Here is a 16,448-nt window from a genome sequence, read left to right as displayed (position 1 = left end):
ATAGATCGGTTTGGTACTTCGCTGAAGGTTCCCAGTTCCAACCTCATTCCATATATGCCCAGGGTGCTTGCAAGGCTGGCATAGAGAATCCATGCTAATATCAAAGGATATAATTCTAAAGATTCAGATGGGCATGGTACAAGCACTAGTCTTTTCGGAACGGCCATAGAACGTAGCAGGATGATATATGCCGCTCAATACTAACTCCACAGTACGAACCCTGGTCCGGATAATAGAGCGCCACATGTTGCACTTCATAGCCAACCGATGCACTTGCTGAAAAGCAAGCAGAGATTCAGCGACGACGAACTTGACGATATTGCAAAACCACTGAGATACCGACTTAATACACTTGCCCAAGCCGATGAACTTGCTACGATCATGGGCGTCGCCAATGAAACCTTCAACAAATCTTCATTTGCTTGTGAGAATTTGGAACAGTCAAAAGAGGAAGAGAAGCTTGATTTTATTTCCTGCATTTTACTACCTGAGAAAATGATAGTAGATAGACTGGTTGAGGATTACTTTTGGCCGAAACCCGTGAAGTTTCTTTGTGCTTGTTTAGCAACATCTGGGCTGTATTATGAGGAAATCCGACAAAGAGCTATAAACTGAGACAAGCAGAAGCTATCATAGAACTATATAGTAGCCAAATTAGAAGGGATGAGGAGGTGATCCAAGGCTATGTTAAATAAAATGACGAGTCTTGGACACAAGGTTCAGGGAGTCTTTTACCACTGAGATAGTTGAATTCATTTCATCATTTACTAGAATATTCATCGCTTAGTAGTACTACCAAATAACTAAACGCGAGGTTCATGTTCATCTTCCATTATCTCTTCTTTATTCTTATCCATCAGCTGTTCAACGTCTGAGTTTCCAGCAGACCAATCTTCGCCCTCTTCATCCTCTGAGCTTTCTGAGTTGTCCGAACATCTTGATTTTAGGGAGCCCTCTTCGGAAGCAAATACTTCAGGTCCGGATGACTCGAGTTATACCGAGGGCTTAAGTAAACTCTATTCCTCAGACTTCTTCCACAAAGCAAAGCGAAGACGGACAGCCTCGGTAGCAGCCCTTCTCCACTGCTGAATATACTTCCATGCAAGGTCTCGATTGTATCCCAGCAATACATCAATTTCTGCCTGTACTTCTTTATCAAGGTATGAACGCTGGGCCGTAATAGCGTCAGATAGGGGGCTGATTCTTTGCAAGTGGATGGTGCTCTGGCAGGTAACTATCTGCTGCATGGCTCCGGTTGTGAGATTTTTGTCGACGGGTTTTCTTTCCTTTCTGCTTGCGTGAAGGATTTCAATCACCTGCGCCTCTGAAGCGTTATTCGTGCTTATCTCGCGAATTACCTGCATTGATAGCAGGGTAGGTCGGAACACGATGTTAGCATTAGTATCTGATTTACCGCGGAATGAAACATAGCTCTTCCCGGCTTCTCGCGAAATAAAGGCCGTCTCACCAAATGGGATATCTTCGGTAGGAATAGCGGCCGACTGGGGAACCGCATAGAGTTGTGTCTCGTGTTTGATAAGGGCATTGAAAACCCACCAGACAGGATCCATTTCAGTCAGCTGCTGAATAATTCCGTACTGAAGACCATGAACGCTAGTGATCTCTGCATGCCTAAGTAAATGGCTTATTTCTTCTCGAAGTCTAACAGCGAATAGCTTGCAGTAGACCGCTCAACAAACCATTTAAATATGGGGTTGGCAATGATATCTCCGGTTTCCCACATAACAGTAACCTTATCAACTGCATTGATAACATGGAATCGCTTAAGGAGATCCACAAGTATCCCTGTTGCCCTATCACGATCGAAAATGGACTGTGCTTGCCGGGGCACGGTGCCGTGACTTTGGACATCGAATCCAATATTGGTATCTGTCTCGCGTTGTTCTGCTCTGCTGGCTTCCGCATGGGTAGGCTGCACTCGAGATATTATGCTAGCTGTTGAAGAATCCCTAGCTCTGCTTGCCTCCGCATGGACAGGCTGATTCTGGGCCTGGGATCCAGAATTATCCGCGGTAATTAGAGTTTCTCTGTTCGGCTTTGGGATTCTTGCTTTCCTCCTCGGCGGGGGGTTGATTGTCTCTTCTGGTGCGATACTGGGTGTGACTTCTTGCGTAGATGCGGTCTGGGTGAGTTGGGTGGCCGAGGCCGCTAGCTGCGTTAACAGCTGGGCTGACGCAGACGTTTCAGATGTTTGAGGACTGGGTGCCACAAGTTCCTCAAAACTATCTCCATCTACACCTTCATCATCTGTGAGTTCCTCGATAATAGCCTGTGAAAGTTCAGGCATGTCTGAAGCGGTTTGCCAGCCAAAAACTCCCTGGTCATCAGTATCACTCTCTGTGGTCGTAGCAGTCGCCTCGCCAGAGTCAATAAGATCTAGTAGACCCTGCGAGTTTAATTTGACCCCGTACACTGCCAGCTCTTCCCGGCTAATCGGCTGTGGTCGTGAGGGAAGCTTTGTAAATTCAACAGGTCCAAATAACATGACTAAGCAAACCAAACTCATGTCCGTCACAGCGCCTACTAGTATTGAATCTTGGAAGTAGACTGGCCACCGAAACAGTATATCTGTTATCCTTGATACGCGCTTTTGATTTCAAATACGAAGTACAAAGTCCGGTATGCGCTCCACGGCTGTGAGAAAAACACGCTCGAAACGCCCAGCATCTGTTGCGCAGAACAGGAGAGGCGGTCTCCGTCCTGCCCGAGGAATCGAATAAATCAGGTTGGATCTCAGGAACAAAGACAGGTCGACATTTCCAACGTACCTGACTCACAATCACGCGTATCCTGGTCAGATACCTGGGCTGCTCTCGAAAAGGAGTCGCTTGCTTCCCAAATACGCGGATATAAGGAATGGAAACGTAAGGTTCTTTCGTTTTGCATAGGCTGATAAGTAGGACTAATGCTAACAATTGGGTATCAGGAAACGGGTCAACCCATGAAGATTACTGTCGCATTTGCTTCAAGTCAGATAGTCTCGAGCCATGCTTGACCTGCCGACTGGCATTTCATGGCGATTGCATGCCTTTTGGGTGGATACGGAACTCGCAAAATGAACACTTTTGCACCATATGTGTCCGACGGGGCTGGCATATAGCTCCTCCTGCGCTTACGCCACCCGCTTCGCCAAGATTGACAGAGGCACATGGCGCTCCTACTACATGTATTCCAGTGATAGAGGTCGACTGCGTTTCTCTATCAAATCCACTCTCTCATGCTACACCCCCGCACAGGCAACCACAGGCGTCGTCCACACATGAACAAAGCATCAACGAGAGACAGGCTATACCAGCCACTAATCCAGCCCGAGAAACCTCACCCGACAATGATGAGATGAATGAAAACGGGCATACACAATCAGGAGTCTCTCAGCCACCCCGACGCCAGCGAAAATCTCGGTATATGAGCCTGCCCAGCGAGGTCGATGCATCCCTCAATGTCCTATACCGAGAGCTTGAATCGAATGCATCGTTGAGACTAGGAATTGAGAACCTACGCAAAGAAAACGCCCGATGCATGCAGACAATCCAGATGCGCGACCTCAGTCTGGTGGCTCTGCGCCGGGAGTTGGAACATCGGCGATTTTCGGAACAAGAGCTCGAAAGACTACAAGCGAACGCGGCCCAACTGGAGAATGCAAACAAGGAGATTCAAGAGCTTCGGGCAAAGAATGAATCTCTGGAAGCAGAGCTGCAGATTTCAAGGGAATCAGCAAAAGAAGCCAAAGCCCTTGTCGATGATTGGAAGGCGAAGCTGTCATTGCTGATTAATAATTGATTTCTCCTTCTTTTCTCCTTAGCGTTTGAGTGTTCTTGTTTTGGATTGACTCATTCAAGCGAGCTTTCTGGTTCATTTGGTCATTGCAATGTTCTGGCGAATTGTATATCTCATCATCTACTTCACCTTTCTATATCAACCACCTTGCATTATGCACATCACACAGAACCCCTGTATTTAATCAATTTTAGTATGTATTCAAACATACTTGATCATAGTCTTCCCACAGGATATGGTAAAGCAGAAAATGCCGTCGAGTTGGTTCGATAAACAACATGTCCGGGCCCACCTACATGCATCGAGACGCTGGTATCCTATTTGGCTAGGAATCCAAGAGCAAGGCGTAGTATGTGTTGAACCTAGAATAAAGCTCAAAGAACATCCCTAAGGGACAGCAATATCGCCTCTTTCCATTTCACTTCCAGCCCACTCCATCCACTCGCGCAGCAACAGCAGCAAAAGCGCCTAGAATAATGCAGACACCCGCGAAGGCCTGCTCCACCCCCCATATACCCATATACTTAAACTTCCTCCATCACCCATAACCAAAGCACCCTCAATGGTGGGTCCAGTTCAACGTGGCAAAACCAACAATACTCCTCAGGATCATGCCGAGTCTTGTACCTGTTCGCTTGATATCCGGGGTCATAGTCGTCGCCGTAGCTGGGAAGAGTCTCCGATTATATTGGGCACGATCCGTCCGACAATGCTTAGCACCAGACGGTTCTCTTGTGGTACGATTACCGATTGAATAGGTATTGATCCAGACCCACCTGTATGTCGACCGGCTTACGAATTGGTATGAACAACCCTTAAATTGAATGACGAATTTACTGATGTAAAACAGGTTGGAAAGTAATGCATTATTACCAGGCAAAGAGAAGCTACCTCGAGGACCTCGCAGGACGCGTTGCACTCTCTGTTATGCGAAGCAACTTGATAGTAGTTATTAGTTGTGTCATTCATTGATTACCAATCACTATTACTGTCTGGCATGTCCTCGATCAACGAAACCTGCCTTACAATCCTGTTACACGGCTGCAGTGTAATTTAATACCGACAGACAAGTAGATCGTACTCCGTACATGATTGGTAATCAACTGAGTACTTTGACGCCTTAAGGGTTGCTGGGGTTGTTGGCCCCACGCTTACCAATCACCGGTATGATAAGATGCATTACGGAGTACCATCATACTATTTACTAGTAGTAGATCCATACACCTGCAACTATAAAGGAACGCGTACGAGGCACTTGGAAAGAAGGGAGCCAAATGTGCTGTCATTACTCCACCATGTCTGTGGTCATTGGAAATCGAACCATCTCCTATCAATCTGGCACCACAAGAAATGAAATAGGTACCTGAACAGAAATCAAACCCTTATTAAACCCCCGTGGGTAATGATTGTATGCCAAGAACGGCCCTCAAAACCGATGCTTTTATTGTACACTTCCAGGGGTATATCGAATGCCGGTTTTCAACCACCGTATATACAACAATTTTTACCTGCGTGCCGCCTCCAAATCTGCCGCCCACAGCGCCGCACCCACAGTGTTCGTGAACGAAAACGCGATAGAAGCGAAAGGAATCATTTCCAACACAAACGAAGCCATTCCGAGCCTGGTCAACGCAAGTCAGTAAAAGTCCAGACAAAAGCATATATCTCAAATGGAATGATGAAAAGCAATGAGTAAACGTACCCCGTATACGCCCCCCTATTCTTCTCCACCCATGCATCTTTCTGCTTCTCACCCCACCCCTTCAGCTGGAAATACCTCGTATGAGCCACGGGCCCTAACTTCTTTCCCTGCGCATATGCGTACATCGCAGTTCCCACCACCGGAATAAAATTCAACGGTAGAAGGATAAGCGTATGCAGCAACGCCTGCGGCTTCATCCGAGCCAGGGGGCGCTTCACCATTTTGCCCAACCGGGCAATGGCATCTCTACCCGCCTGTCGCTTGATCTGCCGACCCTCCGCGACAAGCGACTCGTGACCGCGGGCGATGAGCGTGCCGTCGAAGGTATCCGTCAGTGCCTCTTCCAGGAGGAAAGAGCGGGCGAGAAAGTTCGTGATTGCAGAACTTTCGCTGAGGATGAGCAAAGCGGCGGATATGGGCGCCAACGGGCCGCTGGTAAAAGACATGATAGCTGCTTGTGGTACATAGGTGAAGAAGAACATGGCGCCTGTCACGCTGAAACCGAGACTACTGATTTGTCCGACTTGCGAGAGGAGCGGACGCCAGAGGTCCTTGTGGTATGCGAAGTACACTATGCCCTACGTTCAATTGCTGTTAGAGTTTCTCCGTATGAATCGTAAGGTGAAAAATTGTGAGGCGATCGCATTGATTTTCCTGCTCACATTAGGGAGCTAACGAAAGGATCCCTCACCTTAAAAGGATAGAGGTATGCGCCCGATAGGGCGACCTCTTGAGCGACCTCTTGGGCATGCTTGGCCTCTTCAATGAGGGCCTTTTTGGCCTTGTCATCCATGGTGTGGTTGATGTCTCCTGGTCGTGAGAGTTCATGGAATGATTGAATGTTTTTATTTCTTCTCAGGAGGTTTAGCGGCGGACACATGACGTCACGGGATTCAATAGCGCAATCTATTTATATTACCCGATAGATAGATCGAGTGCCTCGACCCACCCAGTTTTAATATACATACATAAATGCATAAATAGGAGTGTAGACATGCACAAGACAAGAAGGGGGGTGTCATCACAATACGATCAGCAAACGCTATTCACCATGTTTAGGAAGTAGGGAAAAAAAAAAAAAAAAAGAAAGAAAGAAAAGAAAAAACTAGGTAGTGACTGTCCAGAAGACAGAAAACATAAATGGAATCATTGGCTGCGGGCTGTTTTCAGCCGCCTTGTATGGCTAATGATCTGCCTCGTCCTGCACTGCGCCTACACACCGTATCCGTAACGCCAACCCAGTCCAATGTGGACGGCCCAAAAGATCGCCAATGGGAAGTATTTTCCGATCGCAAAGCGGTGACTTCCTGAAGGAACCGAGGTTCATGTTCATGCTTTACTGTAACTATATGCCAGGGGTATTTGAGAAGGAAAAGTGAAAATATCATCGCTCGCGATCAGTCCGACCTTGGTGCCAAATAGTATCGCCGCTGAGGGCCGAGAAGCTAAGAGCGGCGAAGTTTCTCCAGTTGGGCGGGGGCGCCGAAGATGAGTGCCGCTCAAGCAGACCAACTTCTGAGCCACCGCGACGTTCGAGGTCAGACGCTTCATCTTCAACGTTGTTCGTAATCGGGACAGGGGCAGACGACGCATTTGGATGTGAGTCTAGTTCATGAGGATAGGTGTGGTCAATCGACTCCGCAGATTCGCGTGTTTCAGCAGCCTTATTCTGGGACATTGAGCGAACGACATCCCCTTTGCAGATGGGACAGGTTCGCCGACGAGTTGTCAGCCATGGGGTACTATTACTGTTAGCGATACTGACCAAAAGACATTTACTTGGACCGCCACTTACATGCACTCCGCATGGAACTCATGCCCACAGGGCAAGCTCATTACCCTGCTCTGTCCGTCCACATATTCTTCTAGGCAGACAACACACTCCACCTGCCGGCCAGTATATTTGCGCCTCCAGAGCGCAGATGACGAGCCAGCCTGCTCTTTCTTAGATGACTTCGTTTTGGGGTTCTTCAGGCCTTCTGTGGCCTCCCGCGCTTCCTGCGAGCGACGGTGTCCTGAGCGGTTTCTAGAGCCCAGCAAGGGCGACGTTGGTGAGACCGGACCAGGGCTTGAGGACCGGGATGAGCTTGATGTGGAGGACGAAGACATGCTGATTGTGTGGTACGTCCTCACGGGAAGACGGTCAACAAGAGATTTAGGGGCTCGCCAACGTCTTCGACGGATGCGAGATCGCAGCAACAAAAGAGCATAAACCGCTGTCAGTGTAAGCAGGGGGCTCACGACGAGTATCAGAAGGGTATCGAAGAACGGGCTAGTGGACATGCTTGTCGGTGTCAATGTAACCCATAAACCCTCGTGCTCGAGCTGCCCAGTGTTTTGGAGGCCCTGGAATCCAGATGCACCATGCAACTTTCGATCTTCGATATGATCTCGCCTAACAGGCCGACTCGAGTCCTTCTCGCCATCCTTCTTCCAAGAGAAATGTCTTGCAAACCATCCCTTGTTTTGCTTATGGTATTCGTGAGTGTCGCTAGTCAAGCTCTGGTGGTTGGAACCGTGCAACTCTGCTTTGCTAGTTTTTGACTTATCTAGAGTACGGTACTCGCCGCTTCCTGGGGTTATGCTGCCACCCTTGAGCGAGGCACCCGTGGGGCGCGAGCCTTTTCCGATAGTCTGCGTTTTGCTAGCCTCCGACTCCGGGACACTGCTCGGCAATGGGATGGAACTGCTGATCGGAACTAGAAGGTCTGGGTCGCGCCAATCCTGGACGCCAATCACAAACCCATCACCGTCGGCCGCTTGCGAAGCAACATCAGGTTTCTTGCGGTCGCCAGCACCGCTATCGGCTTTTGCCCGGTTGTGGCCACGATCGGTGCCATCCTCGGACGTCTCCATATCCTCCAAGGGATCCTTTAGAACCCAGTCAATGTTTCCACTGCTGGGAGGCCGTTGGCTATCCTCTGGCAGGCGTCCGCCATTCCTCCCTATTCCCAACAGAGACCCGAGACTCTGAATGAAGCCTGCTTTGCGGGTCGCCGTGGTGGATTTCCTGCCAGATGATGTGGCATATCGCGTGGAAGTTGGCGACACAACCGCGGCGGATGTTGTCGTAGGCACTATCTGCTGATTTCCAGGCGTACTCTGGCTGGACAGTTTTGTGTGGCGCGGCCCAGAAGCATCATCTACGCTCGAATCTCCCCCGGCCTGCGGAGGAACAAGCGACGAGAGCAAATGCGCCGTGGTATATGAGGTGAATAAGGCGGGAATTGTCACGTTGGACGTGTCACCTCGCGCGTACATGGTGATAAGGCTGCCTCCACGAGTATCGTCTCCAACAATCAACGCGATTCCTCCACGCCTTTGAACCCATTTGACCTTCTCCAAGAAGCCGCAGCCACCGCGACTCAATAGAACAACCTTGCCGTGGATCTCAGCGCTCTCTTGTAAAGATTGTATATCAGCATGCTCAGTTTGCCTGTTCTGGTGGCTATCCCCGCGCTGCTCAGAGACACCCGACTCCACTACCTTAGATTCGGGAAGTGGGTGGTGCAGATGATCATCCGTGCCATCGTTCGTCGATGGTGTCACAACACCGTCACTTGGGCTGGCTTGTGAGTCAATATCCTGTTTAGGATCCGTAGGATGGATATTCGAGGTCGCCGGGTCAGCTCCACCACCGGGGAGAGGCTTCCCGAGCATGACATCCGACGCCGCTGGTATATCCTGCCTGTGACCCTCGCCCTCACCCCACCCTGGAATATCTGAACACCCTAGTTCGCCTTCCGCCCCGGCAGTGGTTCTATCTCCGAATCCGCTGCCGATCCATAGCTGGCCGCTGAGCCCCTTGTCGGGAAGGAGCGGGCCAAACGCTGCGGGCCGGGCCAGGAAGAATGTCGAGTTATCATCGGTCAAGCTGATGATAGCAGATGGTGGGAACAGCGACGAGGGTATGTTGAAGGAAAAGAGAGCATGGAGTCCCGTCGCTCGACCAGCGAACGAACTGGGGGTGGTCACACGAGACGATGATGTAAGAACAGAAAAGAGAGTGAGGAAGATCGGAAAGAAGATGAAACAGAAAACAAGAAAGATCAGACGTGGCGGTCGCATAGTTGAGCCTTGTCAGATATAGACAACCAGAAGACTACCTGTGTCTGACTGGAGGTGAAATCGACTAAAATTCCTGGAGAGTTTCAGTGTTCGGTATGAAGGCTCTTTTTGTTGTTGACTGACGAGCTATGACCAATCGGACGGTCGTCGAAGGAGAATAAAGCGGGCACTCATCGAGAGGGGAGGGAAAGCAACAAAAGGAACGTGAAACAGATTAGCGATGTTCAGTCAGCACCTGGAGACAAAAAGATGAAGGAGGGAAAAAAGGAGGTGCAGAAAGAGTCATGAACGATGCGATGGGGGGTGGTGGGTGGAGAAGGGGAGAAAGGAAGAGAGTTTAGTGTGTGAGGGTGAACTCCGTTCAAGCGCCTGGAGAGCGTCTCCGTAACACGCAACAACAGCAGCACAGCCTCGGAGTCACGGGATAGTCGTGTGATGCCTCAGGCAAAAAAAGGATCAGGCAACGCCGATCGAGGGCGACTACAATAATTCTTGAGTATTCTTCCCCAGTGGTTGTTTGCCGAGTTGGTCACGGCAGTGGAGTCCGCATTCCTTGTTTGTCTGTAGGGGTTTCTCCCCATGTCTCACTGTATCGTTCGTCCAATATTCGACTATCACCGGACACCTGCAATATCCCAAGGATTATCCTTACGATACTTAATTTTCAAGAAGTTCGGTTCCCCTCTGAATAAGGTAAGAAATCGTCCTCCGCAGATCATGCTGTCATCGGTCCCCACCCCACATCAACGGATTGCATTTCGATCGTCGCCCTACGCGCATTCACGGGACCACTTTGCCCTAGACATCCCGCATGGATGGTCCGTCCAACTCCCAATTCAGATCTTAATTGTCCACGTGAAGTGATGCTCAAGATGAAACCAAAAGAACTCTTCCTCCTTCTACTTGTACCATACACTGCTATGTCAGTTGTCATAAAGTAAGTCATATGTCTAGATCTCAGGGTTTATGTCTCCGGGGCTTTTGGGGAAAAAAAAAAAAAAAAGAAAAATGGAAAAATGGAAAAGAAAAGATTTAGATAAATGAAATTAAAAATCATTAGTCCGATTGTTGGAATATGCCAAGTACTGTGTTTTCCTCTGGAACCCAATTTTCTATTACCATCAAACATACTGACCGTACAAAGAGAAATCGTCCATTCGAAGGGTACTACTCAGTACGCAGTAACAGCCATTTCATGGTTTGTATGGGTCTGCTTCCCCTTATGATAGGCAGAGGTGGAACCCTCCATGAAGGTGGGGGTGACTGATTAAATTAAATAGATTGTGGCGGCCATCGGACGAGTCGTGGCTGGTGCTGGTGGCCCCAATAGCTTATTTGGTTCCGGGGCTAGTGACGTTGTTTGGTACCACAAACCATCGTCTTCTTAACTTCAAGATACACACAACAAAGAATATGATGAAGACATCCAACGTCATTGTCCCAAACTAAACCAGTTTTTGGTCCCTCCATCACCAGTCCATTGCAAATCTCACCCGCTGGCGTCAAGTGTACTAGAAGGCGTACAATCGCCCATTGTTGAAGAATATATATATTAATGTCCGTCGGATGTCTACGCCCTCAATAACATCTATTCGTGAACTACACATATTGCATCCCAAAGCTGATTATACGCTGTTCGAGAAACATTGATCTTCTACATCATAGCACCCCACAATGTCGCATCTCCTTCACAAGGTCAAAGATGTCGTGACTGGTCATCACCACGATTCCAAGGGTATGAGAGCCAGCTGCTGTGAGAATCCATATCAACCCTTGCTGACAAATAACTTCTTGCTTAGAGCATCGTAATCAGGCTGGAAATTTTAATGCTAGAAAACAGGAATCAGATACTGGCTATGGATCTAGGCCCGCCGATAAGTACGGGTCCAATACCAGCGACTACGGTTCTCAAGAATATGGATCTCAGGCGGGTGCGGGCAGCTATGACTCCAGTACCAACACATACGTATCTCAAACTGGCCAGGGCAGCTACGGATCCAACACTACTAGTTACGGCAAGCCTAACATAGGCACTTATGGGCCTGGTGTTGGTGAGTATGGCTCCCATTCAACCGCGGGTAACTATGGGTCTGGCGCTGGAGAGTATGGCCCTCGCCCTAATGCTGGCAGTTATGAAACCAGCGCTGGGGAGTATGGCCCTCAGGCAGGCACTGGCGGCTATGGTGGTTCTGGATCTGGCCCTGGCCATTATAGTTCAGGCACAGACTCTTATGGTTCCCCTGGTGGTGCACCAGGAGGCAGCAGCTACAACACGCCTGGATCCGGCATCAGCCAGCACAGTGAAGGTGCTTATGGTCATGATCCGAGTAAACTGGGCTCTTGTACTCGTGAGTCAGATAACCGATACCCTGCAGGCGGGACACAGCGTAGCCAATGGTAAGCAATGTACAATGATAGGTGTGTATCTGCGCTGGTGAAGTTGTTCCCTGGATCGAATTTGCCAAGTAAATTTCCTGCTGTCTTGCCATAATCGGAAGATGTAATAAATAGCTGTGCTCTCACAGTCATGCTTTGTTTAAGGAATAATTACATGCGTGTGTCTCAAGACTTAGTTGGATATATCCCTGGTAGTCATTGTTTCTCAGAACAGTAGTGTCTAACTCAAACTCAGGCGATTGATCCTTCCTACTACTAGTCCGCAGAAACAGTACTAGGAGAGATGCACAAGGATCGCCGACCTGTACCTTCCTTATCTTTTCCCTAATGCAAGAGATGCACATCTGTTTACTACGTTGTACATTGGCCCTATCACATTTCAATGTAAATCCCTGGCCGAGACACGTACTGCTGCTAAAGCTATATTATTTTATGCGTATCCAACAAATATCCTGGCAACTTCGTGGAATACATTGGAATCACTCAGTGTTGAGATGTCGGATGAAGTGAGGACCAGAAAAACCCGCCGTCGTAAGGCATTTCTCCTCACACGGGCCTGATTAGGGCGGAGGCCGGAGGAGTGCCTCTGTTTTGTTCCCAGCTGATCCCCCAACTTCTACAACAGGACAAAAGTCTCGCAGGAAGAAGGCTGCCGTGACCATCGAGAATATCGCGCCAGGAAGAGCTCCTCTAGGCGCCTGTCGCCCAACTCCCGGTGCCACTAGTCCGTTTCATCATGTCCAGAACAGAGCTGTCACGCCTTCTTCCAGTGAATGGCCAAGGCCTGCATCAAAGTGCGACTCGCTACATGTCAGTCCGTACCTAGCAAATTCTTCGCGATTTCTGCGCGTGCTCTAACTCCCCAATCCTTGTCTATTCTCCTGGGTCGCGTCTCTTTACACTAACAACAGCGCCTCAGCTCACTCCCATCAGCACAAACAGCGACTTTCTCCTTCAACCAGTCTCCAAAAACACCGAAATCAGGTGCTTCTCAGCCTTTCTTCCACAAACTCCGCTTCCGAATAGTCTCGCGCAATCCTCACTACACTCGATCGCGCGGCCTGACTTCCTCGCAGAAAAAGCACGGTCTCTTCCAAAGAGTCTTGACCCTCCTATACTTGCCGAAGATAATCACATCGCATCGAGGATGGCCATTAGAAGACCCTTCGTGAGGCCTCTGCCCCTTAGGTCCAGAAATATACAGAGCCCCATGTATCAGGATGACGTGTATGAATTGCGTAATCTTGATGATCTACCGTCGTCACAAGCTATCTGCTTGACCAAATTTGCCAAGGCACACCCCCGAAACAAAGGCAATAAGTCCTGGAAGCCTTTGCAACTCGAAAGCACCGAAGACAGCGGTAGCAAGGACAGCCAAACCCCCATGACCCTCTTCGAAACGGGCCAAAGCAAGCCTCGCTCTCGATTGTCTGCCCTTCATCGTGCACATAGTGGTGAGTGTAATTTGAGCAAGTACAGTGAAGGGTCCTCGGCCTCGGCCTCCTCTCGGTTTCATCCGCAACCGTACAATTGGAGCCCAGAAGTACAGTTTGGGGAAGAGGCATGGCCGACCAATGCAGGCATTATTCACTACCGAGAGAATCCGCTTAATTATTCCCACAACTACGAGATCTCCTATTCCTACTCACATTCACAGCAACATAGCTGCATATCGAGGAGCCCCTTCCTGAGAAATGATGAATATCACAGCTCGGAGCACCTTCCCTGGTCGACAGATCTACATTCGATCTCCAGTGGGCTATCTTTCATGGGTGTGCCGCAGCCCAACCTTTACAACCAGAACTTCATAGCTGAGGGTAACATCATGACGGACTCCTCCCTGAATATCTACAGCGCCAGTTTCGACACGCCGGACAACCGGTCTCCTTACGAATCGGTACCTGTTCACTACGATCATGCTGTCGCTCATGAGAGCTTATTAACTCTACACCCATCGCTCTCTGAGTCACATGAAGATCGATCGAGAGATTTTTCATCTCTCTCATGGGATCCTTCTTTGGATGCTGCGCGCGAGCATGTACCAAGCCCTAAGCCAACTACACCTGTGATGGAGTGTCAGTCAGAGACGTCGGCTTTGTCCCGCTCTCCACTTTTGAATGATATAGATGCTCCACAAGTACCTCGTGCTGATACCTCAGGCCCTGACCGTAATAGTCCTTATCAAGATGACAATGGCTATACTGACTCAGAAAATTTTACTTTGTTGAGCAGGGCTGCGTATGGGAAGATTACTGCGGGCCAGGACAAATTCTCGGCCGCGCAAATGGAAGCATACGATGCACACATACAGGGAACTACGGCTATGGACAGCTCACATGAACGTATTTCTGATCTAAGCGGCGAGTCAGTAACTACAGATTCGGTTGATTCGGGGGGGATAGATTTCAGAGCAACCAGTCAGTCAGGACTGACTGAAAACCCGTTGGGATTGGGTCCTGTCTGGTATGATTTTACTGAAAGATGGAAGGGAATTCCTGCGACCGGCTTCCCAGGATACCTAAACCTAATGACTAGCAAACGCATAAGACCACCACCGGGGCTGTCTGAGCCAGTGGTGCATAAACCAACAACATGGCCTTTGCCTTACAGAAATGATCCTCTAGTGACTCAGAAGAGACTTGATGAAGCGAATGAATGGTTCCGCAAAGATGCCCGAGGCCAGGAGCAACTTCGGGGGCAAGTCACAGACATCGCGCAGAACTACACCGAAAGAATCGAAGGGCTTAGTGGAACAACTCGCGCGTTGCAGGAAAGTATAGCTGCAAAGCAAATGAGCTTACTCATAGGCAACGTCATCGCTAATCTGCATTTCTACGTCTCGGAGGGCGATGAGAGAGATGCAGCGGATTTTGCAAACTTTGAAGATGTTGACAGTTGTTATTGCGAACCCAGCCTTGGTGGACGACGCAGTTATTTCGATCGAGACCCCTCCGTTGACCCCTGGAGGCTTCGTTTCAGTCGGGCCCATTCGACTATGAGTTATTTGTCAGAATCAAACCTTTCATCCTCTCACACCAGAGCCCCTTGATCTCATGACAGCCGACAATGTGCTAGGCCGATATCTACGTAGTGAGTGGACAGAAACCTGGCCATTCCATGTACTGGTCAACATGACTTTCTGAACGGAATAGCTGCACAGGGTGACAGAAAAATGCGAAGCGATTAATGGCCGGGACCAGAGATTTATGAGAACAGATATCACAATCAGACGACGGAAGGTTATCGGAGGCTTTAGTGGACTTGGAACATTGAGTTGAGGTCCGGTACGCATGAACTCAATGATATTCTCTGATATCGGTTACTGATCTTTAATTTCTGCAGATTTCTTATGTCTCAGAGAGGCTCATTGGGGGCAATGGACAGAGCTAGGAAGCATGAGGACTGGTACAGGGCATGTCAATATCTATCACGATAATGAGTATTACTACTAATTCATTCTTTAGCTCCGACGTCATGGGGATTAGGCGTATTCTGCATTCAGCAGCACCTTGCTTGAGGGATCGCAGTCTAGACCGCTCATTAAGGTATGGAAATGCTTGGGAAACCCGTCTTTTTAATTGTTCTACATAGTGAGAATTAATCATAGCAGTTTTCCACCCATTTCTCTCCTATATTTTGTAGTGAGTAGAAGAAGAGCATTAATCATCTACCATTGTAGTGAGGAATCTAAATTCCACCTGCGACCCACACACATTCCGAACGGGTCCACCGATGCAATTGAAGTTTATGGAGGACTTTGCCTAACAAAGTTAATCATCTCTGCTTTGTCAACTGCTTGCTGGAATATAGTTACAGTCCGGGCAGAGCATTGATAATTCTGTTCTCTTAGTTAACTAATCAAGCTACTCTACTCTAAATAATGATGTAGCTTACGTAGCATTTCCTGCACTTTATTCCAAACAGATAAGAATCGGGCAGCCGGTTCGCTATGGTTTCTCCCAAAAGAATCTCATTGCTAAACACCATGTCACCCTCGAAGTCCCCGATCCGCGTTGGATTGATTGGTCTTTCCGTCGATCTAGTCGTGTGCGTCGTTGTTGTTTTCCTCACACTACAAGCTCATTAAACCTGCTATTGAGCGAGGCAAGGACATCTACGTCGAGTAGCGGCCTCTATGCACGACGACGGAGGAATCAAAGAAACGAGCCCAATTGGCCTAAAGAAAAGGGGGCTTCAAAACCATCATTGGTTTCCCATCTCGCGTTGGCCATGTCCACTCCACATTACAAGAGTTGCTTGATGAAATACTGGGAGGATTGGTCGAGTTCTCGCTTCCCATATTGCCGGTAGCTCTACTACCCCGGAGACAGATAATCGGTTGAATCTGCGCTACTTGTACTTCCAAGAACGTCATACCGAGGGTACTAAGGTCCAGGTCCCTTTGACTCTCTATATCGGTCACACGATGGATTTTGTTACCTCCCTACTCGGCTAGCCTGATACTGTCTCTGCGCTGTTACAG

At 48.9% G+C, this 16,448-nt stretch overlaps 7 protein-coding genes across 7 annotated transcripts; 3 read left to right on the top strand and 4 right to left on the bottom strand.

Moving 5' to 3' along the window:
• Positions 1-1,016: 1,016 nt before the first annotated feature.
• Positions 1,017-1,571, bottom strand: BDV38DRAFT_281108 (uncharacterized protein; the record flags this gene model as incomplete). Its single annotated transcript, XM_032059466.1, has 1 exon — positions 1,017-1,571. The coding sequence occupies one exon, from the start codon at positions 1,569-1,571 to the stop codon at positions 1,017-1,019; it is 555 nt and encodes a 184-aa protein (XP_031915405.1).
• A 74-nt stretch (positions 1,572-1,645) lies between these two features.
• On the bottom strand, positions 1,646-2,506 carry BDV38DRAFT_281107 (uncharacterized protein; the record flags this gene model as incomplete). Its single annotated transcript, XM_032059465.1, has 1 exon — positions 1,646-2,506. The coding sequence occupies one exon, from the start codon at positions 2,504-2,506 to the stop codon at positions 1,646-1,648; it is 861 nt and encodes a 286-aa protein (XP_031915404.1).
• Positions 2,507-2,755: 249 nt separating this feature from the next.
• BDV38DRAFT_50831 (uncharacterized protein) lies at positions 2,756-3,917 on the top strand. Its single transcript, XM_032063451.1, has 2 exons — positions 2,756-2,885; positions 2,948-3,917. The coding sequence occupies exon 2, from the start codon at positions 3,046-3,048 to the stop codon at positions 3,799-3,801; it is 756 nt and encodes a 251-aa protein (XP_031915403.1). The 5' UTR covers positions 2,756-2,885; positions 2,948-3,045; the 3' UTR covers positions 3,802-3,917.
• A 1,385-nt stretch (positions 3,918-5,302) lies between these two features.
• Positions 5,303-6,293, bottom strand: BDV38DRAFT_281105 (uncharacterized protein; the record flags this gene model as incomplete). The annotated part of the gene is made up of 3 exons (XM_032059464.1): positions 5,303-5,420; positions 5,501-6,078; positions 6,192-6,293. The coding sequence occupies 3 exons, from the start codon at positions 6,291-6,293 to the stop codon at positions 5,303-5,305; spliced, it is 798 nt and encodes a 265-aa protein (XP_031915402.1).
• Positions 6,294-6,578: 285 nt separating this feature from the next.
• Positions 6,579-9,924, bottom strand: BDV38DRAFT_242445 (PA and RING finger domain protein). The gene has a single exon (XM_032054103.1). It carries the CDS (start codon positions 9,566-9,568, stop codon positions 7,292-7,294), a length of 2,277 nt encoding a protein of 758 aa, XP_031915401.1. The 5' UTR covers positions 9,569-9,924; the 3' UTR covers positions 6,579-7,291.
• An 899-nt stretch (positions 9,925-10,823) lies between these two features.
• Positions 10,824-12,061, top strand: BDV38DRAFT_242443 (uncharacterized protein). Its single transcript, XM_032054102.1, has 2 exons — positions 10,824-11,303; positions 11,368-12,061. Exons 1-2 carry the CDS (start codon positions 11,243-11,245, stop codon positions 11,967-11,969), a joined length of 663 nt encoding a protein of 220 aa, XP_031915400.1. The 5' UTR covers positions 10,824-11,242; the 3' UTR covers positions 11,970-12,061.
• A 1,051-nt stretch (positions 12,062-13,112) lies between these two features.
• Positions 13,113-15,014, top strand: BDV38DRAFT_291400 (uncharacterized protein; the record flags this gene model as incomplete). Its single annotated transcript, XM_032061729.1, has 1 exon — positions 13,113-15,014. One exon carries the CDS (start codon positions 13,113-13,115, stop codon positions 15,012-15,014), a length of 1,902 nt encoding a protein of 633 aa, XP_031915399.1.
• Between the last annotated feature and the right edge of the window lie 1,434 nt (positions 15,015-16,448).

Source organism: Aspergillus pseudotamarii (genome assembly GCF_009193445.1).
Source record: "Aspergillus pseudotamarii strain CBS 117625 unplaced genomic scaffold BDV38scaffold_16, whole genome shotgun sequence".
NCBI lineage: Eukaryota > Fungi > Ascomycota > Eurotiomycetes > Eurotiales > Aspergillaceae > Aspergillus > Aspergillus pseudotamarii.
This window is presented reverse-complemented; position numbering and strand designations above follow the sequence as displayed.